Genomic DNA, 16,702 nt, shown 5'->3' on the forward strand with positions numbered 1-16,702 from the left:
ATAGGCTATGATTATTTTATTTGCCATTAATAATATAATACTGGATATCATTGATTACTTATTGGCTTTTATAGTTCATCGCATCTTGTAGCTTGTGTCATAAAACTAGCCTTACTTGTAATGTAGGCTAGTGTAGGCAGGAAATTTTTGGAAAATTATTACCTTTTATTAATTTGTTAACTTATTTTGGCACAACACCTAGGATATTTTCTTTCCCATCCCTGTGATGTGTTCATGGTGCAGATGTAAGGTAGCGGTCGCGGTGTTTCAGCATCTACAGTAGCTGGCTACAGAGGAGGAGCAAACACAAACCCCTCCTCTGTAGCTCCTCCTCTCCTTGCTGTATTTCCCAGGGAGAGAGAAAAAACCCCAAACAAAAACGTTAACGTGATACATTTTAGAAATTAATAGACAACACGAGAGGAAGATGAGTGTTACTTTCAAAAGAAGGGACTGCTCAGCAAGTGAACTTTTAGTGAAGCGGAAATTTAAAATCAGCAACAGCTTTGTTGGCCAAGACTGTGTACACATACAAGGAATTGAGCTCCTTTTCACCCCTTTGCTCTCAGTGTAAACAGAATAGACAAACAGTGGAGACTACAGCAACACAGCAGCATGACACAGACATTAACAGCATGTATGGGATATTCATATGTTTAATGGTGCCAAGTGCAAAGATGTTGGGATAAATTGCGGAATAAATAAGGATGAATAGCTAGTTACTATACATACAGTATATACACGGGGACAGTCTCATGCATGTAATGTCCTATTTAAATTTTTGTGTTTTTAAAGATAGTGTTTTTTATATGATGTGTTATGGATGCTAATTTGGTGGTATTTAAAGACAAGGTTTCGTGAAAGTAGTTTACTAGACAGTTTAGTGCAATTTAGTGCAGGCTAATCAGGTTAGTTTGCACATTTGTGGTAAAGTTTACAGTAATGCACTATTGTTGGAGTGGTGCAGAGCAGGCTGTGGTGCTCATATCAGGTAACAGCCTGAGGGTCATGTGACTGTTGGGTTTTTTTCTAATGCTGTAGGGTTTTTACCTTACAATGTAAAGCACACTGAGGCAGTTGTTGTGAACTGATGCCATATAAAAATAGAAATATATAAATGTAATTGAATTACCTTACATCACAGGTAGAAGACATCAGTTTATACACCGATCAGGCCATTATGACCACCTGCCATATATTGTCTTGGTCCCCCTTTTTGCTGATAAAACAGCCCTAACTCATCTAGGCATTGGCTCCACTAGACACCTAAAGGTGTGCCATGGTATTTGACACCAAGATGTTAGCAACAGATTTAATTTTAACATGTGAATTAGAGTTTTGCATCAGATCTATATCATAACTTGTGTCATAACTGTAACTCCATTTTAACCCTACACTGCAACCTTATACATAACTTGACATGCGCCTCCCAAGGAATTTAACTACATGTCAGGTCAATTCATATCACAATGACTTCAATGCCGTGGAAGGTTGCGCTGTAGGAATAAAATGAGTTTCCGGTTACTATGTAAGTTAGGACATAAATTTCCTGCAGAAGTCTAAATCAAGCTTAAGTCTTGTAAGTTGCGAGGTGCGGCCTCCATGGATGGGAACTGTTTGTACACAGATGCTGGACTGGAGGTCAACATTTGAAGTCAACACCTCAAACCTGTTGTTGTGCTCCGTAAACCATTCTTGAACCATTTTTGCTTTGTGGCAGGCTGTGTTATCACACTGACAGAGGCCACAGCCATCAGGGAATACCGTTCCCATGAAAAGGCGGGCTTTCATGAGAACAGGCAGGCCTATAGTAATGCTTAGGTAGGTATATGAGTCGAAGTAACATCAGGACCCAAGGTTTCCCAGCATTGCCCAAAGCATTCCCATATGGAAAAGATAAATCTTATAAAGTTTGTATCTGTCTTGTATGAAACTTGTATGAAAAGCATACAAGAGTGAAAACACATATAAGATCCCTTGAAAAATTATATAATACAACTTGTATATTTTGTATACTTACTAAAAAAATATATGAAAGTAATGAGAAAGTGGCCACTTTCATGAGTAAATCATATATGTTTTTACTATTTCTTTTCCATATGGGTTACACTGGCTGCACCTGCTTGATTTCTTCCCATACTGCAAGCAATACACACACACTCAGCCATCCACGTGATTGAAGAGCACTTGATTCATCAGACCAGGCCACATTCTTCCACTGCTGTCTGATCAATTTCTGATGCTCATGTATCAATTGTTGGCACTTGCGGTGGTGTGATGCACAGTGCATTCTGTCTGCAAATCAGACCTGTGTGGATAAAGGACCCAAAATGCAGACTGTCAAATACTGTCAAAAAATGTCTGACCTTTTATTTAGAGACTTAGACTTAGACACTTAGAGCTTTTTATTGTCATTGTGCAGTTTCTTGCACAGCGAAATTGGGTAGGCAATTTTAGGCAGAGCATGTAATCAAAGACACCAGCAGAAAGTCCTGGTAAAACAAACAGAAATGCAGCCCAGGCATGACAATAGTATTACAGTATGATACAACAGAGAGCTAAGACAAACTGAGACTTTAAACAGACACATGAGGAAATCAGGGAGATGGGAAACACCATGCACACAAAATAAAACAGGAACAAAAACATGACAACACCAAACAGAGAGACCGAGAGTTAACCAAACAAATAAACAAAAAAAACAAACAAACAAACTACCAAGTAAACTGTAAAAAAAAAGGTGAAACTAAACTGGGAATGTTTAGTTTAGAAACACATAATCAAAACTTTATAAGCAATAAATAACCCAAACACAGACACAACATAATCAACAACAAGTAGAACTTAAATAAATATGTCCCCCATGTTCTTAAAAGAAAAGAGGCTTGTGTGCTCCTGTCTCAGCCTTTTGAAGTGTGTTGTTATAATTCTAATAGTTTCACTACAAAAATGTGATACCAGTTACTTCTTTTAAGTTGCAAGCAATGTATTTTTAAATGTTTTCAAAATAGCAACAGATCCTCATTAGATAACGAAACTGACTAAAAATTCTTCTCATTAGTAGAAGAGTGAGCAAATATGCATTTCTTTGGTAGAGAACACAAATTATTCAACTGAAAAACCGCCACTAACTTAAATATTTCACTTGGCCCCATTTGAGATGAGTTCAGTTCCCCGTAACAACCTTGGCACAGAGAACAGATAGTACTTTGCTCAAGGACTCATACACTTGAGCAAAATGGTGGAAAATAAAAATTAAAGCTGTGATCTTCTTTCCTTGTAGCTCATCCAGCTGCTCTTATTTAGAAGGCAAATATCATGCAAACATTCAATGTCCCTTCCCTGACACAACCTGTTTTGACACCCATTACATTTAATAGGCTATTTTCCACAGGCAGGTCTTAAATAGTGGCTTTAGTAATGTTGTTGAGCTGGCACAATGCTATGTTTGACTTTGATTACTGATGGTATGTCTCACTTCTGTTTTTTCTATTTTAAGCATTTTACTGCATTCTGTGGATGAAACATTGCATTTTTATAACACTAGTACTACACTAACAATCAAGCTATTATGTTAGCAAGTTGAGGAACAGTTGCTGAAAACTGTCAAAAGACAAAGCACAGAAACTCCCCAAACCTATTTCCTTCACGTTTTTCTTCCCTGAGCTTTCCCGTCGCCAGAAACGGTCTTTCTCTGGAATTTCTAGATGGGAACAACAGCTCACCCTGCAAGCAAGCACAAACGCAAACATACCAGGTAGGAGTAATTTAACACCTAAGGTCATTGGCGCATAAAATCACGTGACGTTTGTCTCGCGTACTCCCACTGCACCTTTCTGCTCGAGCCACACCGGGCGGTGACGCAGTGGCGGCAGCAGTGTCAGGTGTCACACAGGTTTCACAAAAAAAAAAGAAGTGACTCAACGGAAGTTCGCACAGGTAAGGCGAAACCTAAAATAATAGCATAAAACGGGGTTTAATGTACGTTGTAGCTACTATCAAAATAATAACGCCTATTTTGAAAACACTGAGGCAGCCGGTGACTGTTTAGGTCGAGATTTTGAATTTTATTGTCAAGCACGTGCACATACTTCTTCCTCCTCCTCCTCGCTGTCTTCCAGGGAAAATTCCAAACCAGCCCGGCAGCTAAGCTTGTACTCTTAAGCGTAGTCACTGAGCTCTTTCGTGTAAAACTTAAGTGAAACTTACTTTGAATAAAATTTTGAGCGTTTAAATCTTTAAAGTGTAGGTCTATAGGCTAACTACATTAGCTCGCAGTTATAACCACCATCTTACTGTTGCACCTGTAATGAAAGTTTTTTTTTTAAAATTCAAAAAGACGCGATGCCCCCTGTACAGGGCTGTTGTTCTTAATGTCGCGTCTGTTGCTCGCCTCTGTGCTGAGTCTTCACTTTAGACTCGGTTATTTTCGTCTGAACAGCTGATTTTGTGGTTTTGGTTTTAAGAATAGTTGCATCATAGCTCATTAATGTGTCAAACAATGCGCACTCCTCCTTAGTTGTTAATGTGTTGTGGTTACTTGTTGTCACGGAGAACTTTACTTTAAATAAGGGATAAAGGTCAGTATATAAACGGGTTTTTGATAAATTTATAAAGATTCTAATTTCTGTATTTTTATCACAGCGCACACACCAAATCTTAGCTTCAGTTCTTTTCAGGCTTTGTTTAAGATGTATTATCCAAATTACCTCTGATATAGTCGATGTTCCTGTTGAAAACCTGCACAAGTAACACAAATAGTAATTGTCAGAATTGTGGATCACTTGGAAAAGGACAGCTAAGAGTTAATAATATAATCCAGAGATGACAGCGTGACAGTTTTTGAAAGATTAGATTATTTGTTGTCATACTAAAAAGCCATTAAACTGACTTGCATTATGTTTTATTAAGTGCTTAAACAGTAAATGTATTTTTTTCCCCTTTCAGGTTTCCACATAAGGTTGCTAAACAGGAAGTCAGAATTCTGAGCGTTTGTTTTGCATACCTATGAAGCATTTCATTCTTTCCTTTGTATTAGTGTACAATTTTTGCTGCCTGTCGATGAGCGGATGAACACCTACATGTAGAAAATCTCTCTTTCTAATAGTAGGGATTTGTGTTTGCTTTTGAATCGTAGACGTCCTTTGTGTTTTCTTTGGTTTCTTCGGGCGTGTAGTGTTTAAGGATATGCAAAAGAGCGGATAGGCAACTTTAAACTGAAATGGCCTGTATTATCCTTGTGGCAGATTGGTAGCTTGTCTAGGGTGTGTCCCTACCTTTCAATCGCAGTGCATGCAGGTATGGACTGCAGTAACTGGCTACAGCAAAATATACAATTAATCAATTGATAAACTGACTTTCCTGCCAGGCTTAAACATTGTAGCAGTAACGAATAGCCTCTCAGATGTAAGAACCTCATAAAAAGTTATTCTGTTGTTAATCTGTGTCTCTCCTAAAAACTCTAACACTAACCTCAGAGTAAATGAAATGAATTATATATAACTGACTAGAAATACATCTTATAAATATGTAATATGTGCAGTCATGTTTAATCACGTTTATCCAAAAGTGATTTCATGAGCACCAGTTGTATTGGACTATGTAGTCTATGTAGTCAGTCCTATGGCGAAATTCAGTCCAAAGTCCTCACACTATGCTTGTCCCAATTATGATGATGATGTAATAGGGACGCCTGAGTGAAAAGGTCCAGCTAGGAAGATAAATGATTACTGACTGTGCAGTGATTTCCAATTTATAGCTTTACAACCTACTGTCTGAGCACTAAACCAGGGTTTCATGGGCTAACATTCAGCTAATCCATCCCTGCTGACTTGGAACACTGTACCAATAAAGTATGGGTTTGTCAGGGCATTATTCATGACAAAGAAGACATTTCTGTTTGCTGGGAATGTGGTTGTTAGACCTTTATGAATGTTGGTTTTGTAAGGACAATGGGCTCACGCTCTGCTGTTATCAGTTTGTGTTGCTGTCTTGTAATCAAGTGGCACAAGCTGGAGAGCAAGTTTGAACATGTTTACTTGTGTGTTTGCATCCCACACTTCATGTGCTTGTTCTCCGTCATATGTATGTCAGGAGTGAGAACCGATATCTAACAGAGTGCATGTCATAGGCCTGCACATGTATTTTAAGTGCAAAGTTGGCATAAATCTTCTCAAGAGGTTGCGTATGCCAAGAAAGTGGTGTTGCTGTCAGATAACTTGGTGGACTGATAGCAAATGCAGATAGGAAGAGGGAGTCTGTCACTTTATTTCCATGAAAAGCAAGAATTCTTCATTCAAGTGTCTAATAGAGGGAACTAGAGGACTGGCCTTGCTGTTTAAAAAAATTATAGTTTTTCTTATTTGTGACTTTTCCCCCGAAGATGGAGAAAATAGGAGACAACAGAAACATCAGTAAATCAGTGCAGCAGAATAGTCAGTTGCCCACTAAAGACATCCCTTAACACACAAGGGACCATATTGCCTTTGCGTCAAACAGATACATGAACTGTAGGGTTGAGATGCCTGAAATTTTTTTGAGTATTAGTGTCAGAAGCTAAGAAATGCAGTCTGTATTCTAATACATATTTCTTACATTAGGAGTATTTGTGTTTTGTTTCTTTTAGGTATTTGGGTAATTGGCCGACATGGAAAGCAATCCATTCAGTCGAAGGAACTGGGCGGCACAGTCCATGCGTATCACTGCGAAGGAGCTGTCTCTGGTCACCACCCGAGGGAAAACCAATGCCATTGCAGAGCGCTTCTCCAAGTGAGTAACACTTGCTTGTACTTTTAAAATGACCCTAATAGTAAAAGCTTAAATATACACTTATGTACTGAAAACTGAATCTACGTAGACAACAGCCTACTATAGACCTATGTGATTTGCTCTTGTGGTCTCTTGATCTCAGTCACAATTTCAGTATTTTGTGTGTAATATATCAAAAATAATTGGGACTAAAATGACTTATATTTGAGTTTTAAATGGTAAATGGCTTTACTAGTCCCTAAGGACCCCAAAGCGCTTTACACATCCAGTCATCCACCCATTCACACACTGGTGACGGCAAGTTACATTGTAGCCACAGCCACCCTGGGCGCACTGACAGAGGCGAGGCTGCCGGACACTGGCGCCACCGGGCCCTCTTACCACCACCAGTAGGCAACGGGTGAAGTGTCTTGCCCAAGGACACAACGATCGAGACTGTCGGAGCCGGGGCTCGAACCGGCAACCTTCCGATTACAAGGCGAACTCCCAACTCTTGAGCCACAATCGCCCCTACTATTCAAGTCAAACTTTAATTGTTGCGGAGTGCATTACATGTTAAACATTTTTGCAGTTAAAGACTAGTGATCACTGATCTAAAGCACTTACCAACTAGTTGATGATGTATGGATAAGGCCTCTTAATATTTTATGATTTATTGTTTGTGTTACACAGTGCTAAAAATGACAAAGAATGCTATATATTTTCTGTTAAAGGTATAAAAATATAAAATAAACTAAATTAACTTTATATAAACACAACAAAATCAGACAAAAAAAACAACATTAAAATTAAATTCAAGTCTATCACTTATTGAGCTTACATTTTCTACATCTCACAAGGTTCTTGAAGGAACAAATGGGCCTTTTAGAAAATTAAGTGTATCTGCTTGTTATTGTTTTGAATCACTAGATGTCAGTGTTGTTTCTTTCTCTCTCAGGTACCAGAAAGCTGCTGAAGATTTGAGTGCAGAAAAGAAAAAAGGAGTAAGTACTTCTCTGAACAGATGGATAGTAGCAACATTTCATTTTCCAGTGACATCAGTTTAGAGTAATTTCTATTTTACCATGAGTTAAATAGTTTTGTGCAGCTGTTCCTGAATTTAATACATGAAAAAATAGAAAGAGTTCTCACATAAAGATTATCACGTCTTGTTTATAGCATTCTGATAATCCTGTCATAATGAACGGCATGATTAAATGATGTTTTTCTATGCAGCACGTCCTGCTTCATTTGCTCAGCATCCCCTAGTAATGGTGTTCAACTAATTACAGTATGAAGAGTGCACATGCAAACACACACACTCACCATGCCAACACACTGTCTGGGCCAAATGTCTTGTCCTGGCTTACATCTCATTGGCCACTTGTTGCGATGGGCAGGCTATCAAGCCCATAATCCTACTTTAGTGTAATCCCCGTGCAATGTTTCCAACTGTAGGTTAGCTGCCTTGTCAGAAAGACTGGCAAAAACCTGGACTGGGATTAAACCAATAACCCACCAGCTAATACTATGAAGAAATATGAGGTATTGTAGCCATGGTTGTGTATAATATCGTTATTGTTTACCAGTAAGGGTAGTTAGCTTCTTTTTTCTATTTTTAATGATATGAATGAGGATGACATCAGCCTTTCTTCCTCTTCCATAGAAACATGATGTGACTGCATTAGACAGACACTACCCTGTGTTATTTTGTTGTAACGTAACTGTAATGAAAACACTGCTAGTGTAAATAGTTGGATTAACCACTGTTTTCTCTAACTTATGCTTTAGACTGAATCATTCTGGTTTACTTGTATGTCTATGAGGTAGGTGTACAGCTCATGTACCACAAAGGTCTAGTTACAGTATCTGAGGATAATAGTCATCTCCACGTGTGTCTGAGACAAGTTTGAATGAGCAGCGTAAAAACGCCATCTGGCTGTCTGTGTGTGTGTGTGTGTGTGTGTGTGTGTGTGTGTGTGTGTGTGTGTGTGTGTGTGTGTGTGTGTGTGTGTGTGTGTGTGTGCTTGAGGTGGGGGAAGGGGGAAATGAATAATCTGTCAGATAAATTACATTAAAAATTGATAACAATTTTGTTGCATAGTTATGAGGGACCAAACGATTAAACTGCAAAGAGTAAACGATGTGACATTATGTTAATATTCACAGATTCAACAACAAATGGTTACAATAAGAAACTGAAAAATCTATTTTTTTCCTCACAGTTTTTATCCTTTTTTGTGATGTAACAATTCAGTATGAGAGCAACTTATTCTTATATTTTATATGTTGTAATTTGTTGTGTGAGGGGGATTATTGCTTGGCAGGATCATCTATCCAACATGTATTTTCCTCCTGCAACCAGGGAATCTGCAAACAAAGCCTGTCAAAAGGGTCTTTGTGGTATCTGATGGTGTAGCTGTTCTCAAAATATTGATGAAGTGAGTCAAATTCAGTTGTTCTGATAACTCTACACAGTCCTTGTAGCTTAAGCAGTATTAAGCAGAAAAAACTAGGGAAGAAAAAAGAAATGCACTGGGTATAGGGTCTTGCAGTCTCAGCTAGTTTAATACTATGCTATAATTAGTGCAAAATATTCGGCAAGTACCTTTAAATTCAGAAATCAGTGGCCATCAAGGCAATTTTGTAATACTCTGTGATGTGGTTCTTCTGACAGTGTTCTGATGGGAGAAAGCAGGTTTAACAAAACATGAATCTTTAATCTGAACTTTTGAAGTGTAGTTCCAGTTCCAGAGCAGCTGGATAATTAGCCGAGGCAGCTCTGAGTAGCTTGAACCTGGTTGAAGTTCATCCACAGCGGCCATAAAAAACCCTTTAATTTGTGGAGCTCTGATACTGTGATTCATCATGGCAGAGGGGAAATAAAAAAACTATTTTAATCCAGTGAGTCTACGAGTATGAGTGAGTTCCAGTTTGAATCATGACATTTAATGTTGTGATATTTATTATATTTATTTATAGTATAAATATAGTATAAATAGGGTGTCTATGTTCAGACTGATGTAAATTCTTACATGTCAAGCATTTAACACTTAAAAAACCTGTTCAGCGGTATATAATTACTGCCTGTGTTAAAAAAAAACTAATTTTCCATTAAGTCTCCATTGAGTACTACCAATGAATCTCAAAACTCCTAAAATGTACACAGTCTCCAGTATGATATGAAAAGTATGACAAAAATGTTCCACCACAACATCACAATTCATTGTTAAGCTATTTTCATTTTTTACTAAGAATTTGTTGATGAATAATTCTGGTACAACCATTGCTGTTTTCTAATAACTATTTATTTTAATGTCTGTGTCCATGTTTTTAAATTTTGTCTTTATCCTAAGACTTGTATTATTTGGTCTGGTATCATAAATCCCATAGATACAGTTTTGAGTCACATTATCTTGATAATGTAATTTGGGATTGAAAGGCTGTCCAAGTCGTCACAGTTAACAAAGAGTTAACTTTTCCCTGTTTGAATCATTTCCTGCTCTGGTTTCCTGGGTATTCTGACTCTCTCTCTTTCACTTTCCTGCTGTTAAAGGGGCTGGACTAGCTCTTACAAGTAGATCTTGTCTTGCTGCTAGCATCCGGGAGGGCTCTGCCTCCCACTATCTGTCAGCACTGTGACCTGTAGAGGACCAATCAAAGGACTCCCACATCTTTTGCTGTCTAGTTGTGGTTACACCTCGTTCGGCCATTTCATCGCATTCAAGGTTTACTTTCTTCCTTTTGGCTTGAAAATCAAGGGCCAGCTCCATTACTTTTCAGTTATTTATATTCCTTGTGGTCTTGCCTGACAAAGACTGTCATTGTGCCTTTGTTATTTTGTCCCTGCTTTTTTTTTTTACAGATTTCTTCTTTTGTCTGTCCGAATGTTAATGCAACTCTTTTTCAGATGTACCAGATTCATTTTATTCACTATGTCCGAGGTAGTGGTGTCTAGTAGTGGATGGGGTTTTGGCGGGGTGTTTTTGGTTTGGTTTTCATTCACTTGTAATCTCTACTTTGGTTTCTTTTATTCAAGGAGATTTAATTAAGTTTAATTTAATTGAGTAATAGCATAACTTGTTTAAATGTTCACACAGGAAGCTTTGATAGAAAAGTTCATGTTACAAGTTGATTTCTTACCATTCTCACATCCTCTTTTTTTCCAACACTTTCATAATTCAGGAAGTTCATGCCTTCTATTATTGTGCCATTCTGCTTGCTGCTGTCTTCCTGTCACTGGTGGCAGCAGATAAGTAGTGAAAAGAGTTGCTGTCAGTGTCTTTGGGTAAGGTAGAAATTGTCATGTGGAAAGGAATGCAACTGAAGGATCTGTCTCAGATATCTCCATCTTGAGCCAGCTGTTAAAATTCAGCAGCTACAGCATAATATTTATTTCCTGGACCAACTTTGAACAGCTGTTCACCTAATCCTTGGGTGAAGCCAAGTTCAGACTCAGGCATTTCCTTTATTCCATTATATGGGACTGTGGATAAAGCTGTATGTCCTAATAGTGTATGCGTGTATAGTTTAGCTTAAAATGCTCAACATTAAAAAAATTTCTTTTCTTTCTTGCAGTCTTTTGACAGCGGAACAGTAGCCCTGCGATCTGGCAACCTCAGTGTTCTGAAGAAGCGCTGGGAGCAAGGAGGAACCGGTGATCAGGACAAGCCTTCTTCGGTTCCACCTCCACACCAGCCCATCTCACGCCACAGGCCTCGTACCTTGAACAGGCCTCCTTCTGTTACTGAGCCTCCGGTAAAGAGTCCTGGCCCACTGACAGATCAGGGAGGTCACCACACAGCCAATAGTGTTCAGCAGGCCTCAGCAGCTCCAGAGATTGAAGACCAGAGAGGGATGGAGAAGGAAGAGATGATGAATGAAAAGCTTGACCAGCACGTTCCAACCAGCCCGTGTGCCTCTTATGAAAAGCCCAGAGTGCCTTTGAACAACCTAAAGATGAAGTTTGAGAAAGGAGAAAAGCCCACGGAAAAGGTAAAATATTTTGGTTTAGATATCCCTGTAGCTGTGGTCACTGTATCCCCACCATGAGGATCTGAGGGTAAGGATTTAGTACTTTTGGGTAAAATAATTGTAACCATAATGCTGAGTCAGACCAGTCTTGTGCAATATTAGAAAAAAGACTGATGGCACAATGTTTCCCACATGTAGTGAGCTCCATGTTGCCTTCGTGACCATAGTTAATTAGCACATTTAAAACAATCTTACATGCTAATTGCTTTGCTGCAACAATCTCTGTCCAACAGTATACTAGTGACTCGTAGTTCATAAACAGAGATAAGAAGCTCTGAGTCACATATTAATGATTGATAAAAACCTGTGACCGTCCTGTACGTGCAGAAGTACTCAGTGCTTAGTGTAGTTTCTGCAGATTTTCAACATCCTTCATATTTACATTGTTTTAAATGCATTACCCATTTTTACCCAGTTTCTTCTGTTTTCTGAAGGAGCGCTTGTCTGTGTGAATTTACCCTTGTTCTCCCCAGCACCACCCACTCATCTCTATCTTTCATTCATTCAGCCCAAAACAACATGTATGCCACTCTTTATCTTCTGTAACAGAGGAATGCAGAAGCATTCTTGACCTGGGGCCGTCTCATTCCTCACAGGATCCCTTTTGAGGAGCAGTTGTCTTTATCTCACTTTTTATTAGCTGCAGTGTGTACCCTGCTCTACTGGGATTTTCCCAGTCCTGGGAATCATATTTAATTTTTTTATTGTATTTTCTTGTGCAGCTCTGTATACACCATGTACTGCAGTCAGGAAACAACCTATAAAATAAAATGAACTAAGTTGTAGTGTTTTTCACTGCTAGTAAAGAACAAGTGAAATTTATATTACTAACATTTAAAAATTAGACTGGAGCCTTTATAACTGAAATGGTTATGTAACCTTATAATCAAATATAGTGCAGTGCACTCTTTGCCCCTGTCTGGCGGCAGCTTCCAATATTTTAATGCTCTAGTCGGTGTTTGATTTGCATGGCAGGGGCGGTCTGCGAGACAACAGGACTCCAAAGTTCCAGTGAAGCAGTCTGTAGAAATGGGCTATTTTAATTGGTCCAAACCAGTTCATGTGTGTAAAGGATAGGTGGTGCGAGAAACTGTGTGGTTTTCTCATTTGTTTGAGTAAAACAGGCATATTGGCAGACAAACGCACAGAGCTCACTCTTTAGTAAAGTAGAGTGGAATAATTTTGGTTCTTTGCCCACTTGCAAACGTGTGTTTGGTTCTTTTCAACCAAATGCTGCATGGCTGTCTCTGCAGATACCGCTCTGGTTACTGCCAGGTATTCACTGGATGCCTGGAAAGCACATCAGCTTGATTTTGTGCATTTTTTACTGCTGAGTTCAATATCTGCTGCTCAAAACTTGCAGCTTGTTTGGGTTTGATCCAGTCCTACAAGCAGTGTGACTATTGACCACTTGCCAGTGACAATGCTATGAATAAAAAGATAAATGAACTGATTTAGGCCACAATTAAAGGCAGGGGAGGAGCAGAAAACAAATTTATGCTTAATAGTTCATAACTTCACCTTCATAAACTGATCTTCAGAACCTATCAGTTGTTTTATTCTTCCAGGGTGGCAGAGCAGCACTTCGCAGTACTTCATCAGATGACGTGGAGCAGCCAAGCAGTAAGCAAATATCAGTAGCATTAATGAAATGCAGAAAGATTTGGGTTTAATGCAAAACAACGTCAGGCAAGGCACTTAATTTGATCCTCTCTTCTGCTTCAGGTCGCCCTGTGCTGAGGCGATCATCATCTCTGAAGGAAAAGATGGCCAAGTACCAGTTTGCTGTTGCTAAACAAGAACAGACACATTCTGTGAGTTCATGTAATAGAGGTTCACAACAAAAACACTGAAAATCCCAGTAATTAAAAGATTACCTGGTATTTTGGAGGTTTTAAGAGAATTTTAATGAACATGATTCAAAGTGATCAAAACAACAATCAAAGTCCAACATTATTCATTACATATGTTAGTTACATCTTACCCGTACTGAGTTCGAGCCCCTTTCGCTTTCAGAGCTGCATTATTTCTTAGTGACAACAAGCTGCCTGAAAAGTTCCTCTGAGATTTTTGGTCCATGTTGACATGACAGGATATTAACTGTGTGGATATATGAGCTCATTGTCATGTTCAAGAAACCAGTTTGAGATTGAGTTTTGTTACATGGAGTGTTATACTGCAGCCGTCAGAAGATGGGTACACTGTGGTTATAAAGGCATGGCCATTGTTAGTAACACTACTCAGGTGCTGTGGTGTTTTAATGATGCTCCCTTAGTATTAAGGAGCCCAAGGTTTCCCAAGAAAATACCCCCCACAACATTACACCACCACCACCAGCCTGAGCTGTTTATACAAGGCAGGCTTGATCCATGCTTTTATGTTGTTTACCCTACCATCTGAATGCTCCAGCAGAAATAGAGACCATGCAACATTTCTCCAGTCTCTGCTCAGTTTGTACTTCAGCAGGTCATCGTGGCCATGTTTACATGCATAAATACATCCAGGTGCTGTTATTGCCAGCAACTCATCTAATCTTTCCCACACAGAAAATGAATTTTATCATTCACCACAGACCATTTGTTCTACCTTGCTTTTGTAACTCATGCTTCTCTGAGATGTTTACCTTTCTGTACCAGAAACAGGTGAACATCTCATTGTTTATTATATAACAATCAATGTTTCTCTCTTCTTCTCTCTTTTTCCTCCAGGTTTCGGCCCCACAGTCATCTGCTCCAAAAGCATCTGCATCTGAAAATGAGAAAGTAACGCCTGTGCCTGAATGCAATGGTTGGTCTTAAAGGATACTTGGAGGATACAGTCATGTGCAAATTTCATTTTTACTGTACATATTTTTATTTAAAACACTAGTGCTACTAGTCTGTTTTACCAGTCTTAATAATTGAGCAGCAACTGAGCTTGTTTATGTTTTTTCTGTTTTAGGGGACAGCACGGAGCAACCAAAATCACCGCGGGTGAGTCATCACAGCGAACAGTAGACATGCACATATCATTAACTTAAAAAAAAAAAAATCAGCCGGTGTTAATTGTCAATAAAGCTGACACTATTTATGTTTTTAGAAGTTTCGCCCACCAGAGAGGGAGACGTGCATTGCTTGTACGAAGCAAGTGTATCCACTAGAGAGACTTGTGGCCCATCAGCATGTCTATCACAAAAGCTGCTTCTGCTGTATTCATTGCAGCACAAAGCTTAGGTAAGCATTCACACCACATGCTTCCACTTCTATATCATAATCTCCTCTCATGTAAATATTCCTGTCTGTTTTATAGTCTTGCAAATTATGCTTCTCTGCATGGAAACATCTACTGCAAGGCCCATTTTAACCAGTTCTTCAAAGCCAAAGGCAACTATGATGAAGGCTTTGGTCATCGGCCTCATAAGGAGATGTGGGAGCCGCGAGTTGACGGAGATGAAGATGTTGAAGCGGTGAAGCAAAAAGAAGAGAAAACTGCAACAGTGAATAGTCCAGCTGAGAGTGCCTCAGACATGCAGCCAGTCCCAGATGGGGAAATGTCTCCACAGGTTAAGGTTACAGATCTGACCGCCTTACTGGAAAAGCAGAGTCGCAAGCAGACAAATGTGAGCTCTGATGAGAAAGCTCAGTCAGAAAAGCCAACTGAGAAACGCAAACTGAAGATCGACTGGCCTCCCCGGACGGGTGAGCAGCACACCGGCACAGAATCCCTTAGTCCAGTCACAGAGGACATTGGTTCAAGCCGACCCTGGCGAGCCAAGTGGCCTCCAGATGATGAAGCGCCTTCAACTTTCCAGAGCTCAGAGCGCGCTGAATTGAAGAGCCTGAGGAGGAGCACTTCTCTTAAGGAGCGGATTCGGCCTTTTACAATAGCAGCCAAACCCAAGTCCACAAACCCCGCAGGTCCTCGCGAGCCTCGTCGCCATCTCAAATCTCTGCAGGAATGGAGAGCATCTTTTGAGGAAAAAACATCTTCTGAAGAATCAACCAAGGAAAATAAGCCAGAAGTCCAGCAGGAGAAAAAGCAGGAAAAGAAAGAGAAGAAGATGTTTCACATGCAAAGTGAAGATAAAGAGACCATCTCTGAGGGGGACGTGGCGAGTCAGGTTGAGAAAAAGAAAGAAAGAGATGAAGGAGTAAAAAGAAATACAAAAGGAGACAAGGCGGCTGGGGATGAGGGCTCTTTGAGAAGCTCATCTCCTGAGATGCCAATCAACCTTTCTCCACCATCAAAGCCAAACCAGAACCGCACTTCCCAGGATGTGGGCTTCTGGGAAGAGGACAAAGAAGGAAGTGATGCAGAGGATCTGAGTGCAGAGGATATAATCAAGAAGAACCGCTGTTATGAAGAGGAGGAGGACACTGAGTCATAGAGTACCTGACAATTTTACTGTCACTTCCTTACACCTTAAAGCCGTATATTCTCAGTTTATACGTAGATTATAATTTTAGCTTTGCCAGATTTTATAGTGATGCAAAAGTGTGTAATAGAGTATGCGCATTCATGCATATTTATATATTGAATACTGCCTTATGTTAACAGTTAATAACTTAAAATGCAAAATTTTGTTTCGCATACTTATTTTCATTATATAGTTTAAACATATCTGATGTATCTTGTTTATGACTGATGATAATACTGGAAGGCTGGCCTCTGTTAAATTGAATCATTGACTGTGGTCATTATGTGCAGCGTGAGCAGCATATTATGTGCAGGAGGTGTATCCACAATCTATTATAATTTATGTGGCATTTAATAGTACTCTTTAACTACAGGGAGTACCAGACTGCATGCAGCCAAACAGTCATAACGTGCAAGAAACAGTCTAAATATCTGCACTGCTAAGATGTCAGAAAGCACAGATATTATAGTTTAGGTTTTACACTTTGATTTAATTTCAATAGTAAATTAAAGAGAAAAAATTAAA

At 39.3% G+C, this 16,702-nt stretch overlaps 1 protein-coding gene across 2 annotated transcripts; it reads left to right on the forward strand.

The window, feature by feature from the left end:
* The first annotated feature begins 3,812 nt into the window (after positions 1-3,812).
* Positions 3,813-16,531, forward strand: LOC146518668 (LIM domain and actin-binding protein 1-like). 2 transcript variants are annotated; one of them, XM_085160905.1, is made up of 10 exons: positions 3,813-3,939; positions 6,626-6,768; positions 7,706-7,751; positions 11,326-11,742; positions 13,350-13,404; positions 13,507-13,595; positions 14,490-14,568; positions 14,722-14,753; positions 14,860-14,993; positions 15,070-16,531. In XM_085160905.1, exons 2-10 carry the CDS (start codon positions 6,647-6,649, stop codon positions 16,145-16,147), a joined length of 2,052 nt encoding a protein of 683 aa, XP_085017031.1. In that variant the 5' UTR covers positions 3,813-3,939; positions 6,626-6,646; the 3' UTR covers positions 16,148-16,531. The 2 variants fall into 2 exon arrangements, with proteins under 2 accessions (XP_085017031.1, XP_085017032.1); XM_085160906.1 differs by lacking the exons at positions 3,813-3,939; positions 6,626-6,768; positions 7,706-7,751 and adding an exon at positions 7,766-8,292.
* The last annotated feature ends 171 nt before the right edge of the window (positions 16,532-16,702 follow it).

Source organism: Neolamprologus multifasciatus, chromosome 5 (assembly GCF_963576455.1).
Source record: "Neolamprologus multifasciatus chromosome 5, fNeoMul1.2, whole genome shotgun sequence".
NCBI classification, from domain to species: domain Eukaryota; kingdom Metazoa; phylum Chordata; class Actinopteri; order Cichliformes; family Cichlidae; genus Neolamprologus; species Neolamprologus multifasciatus.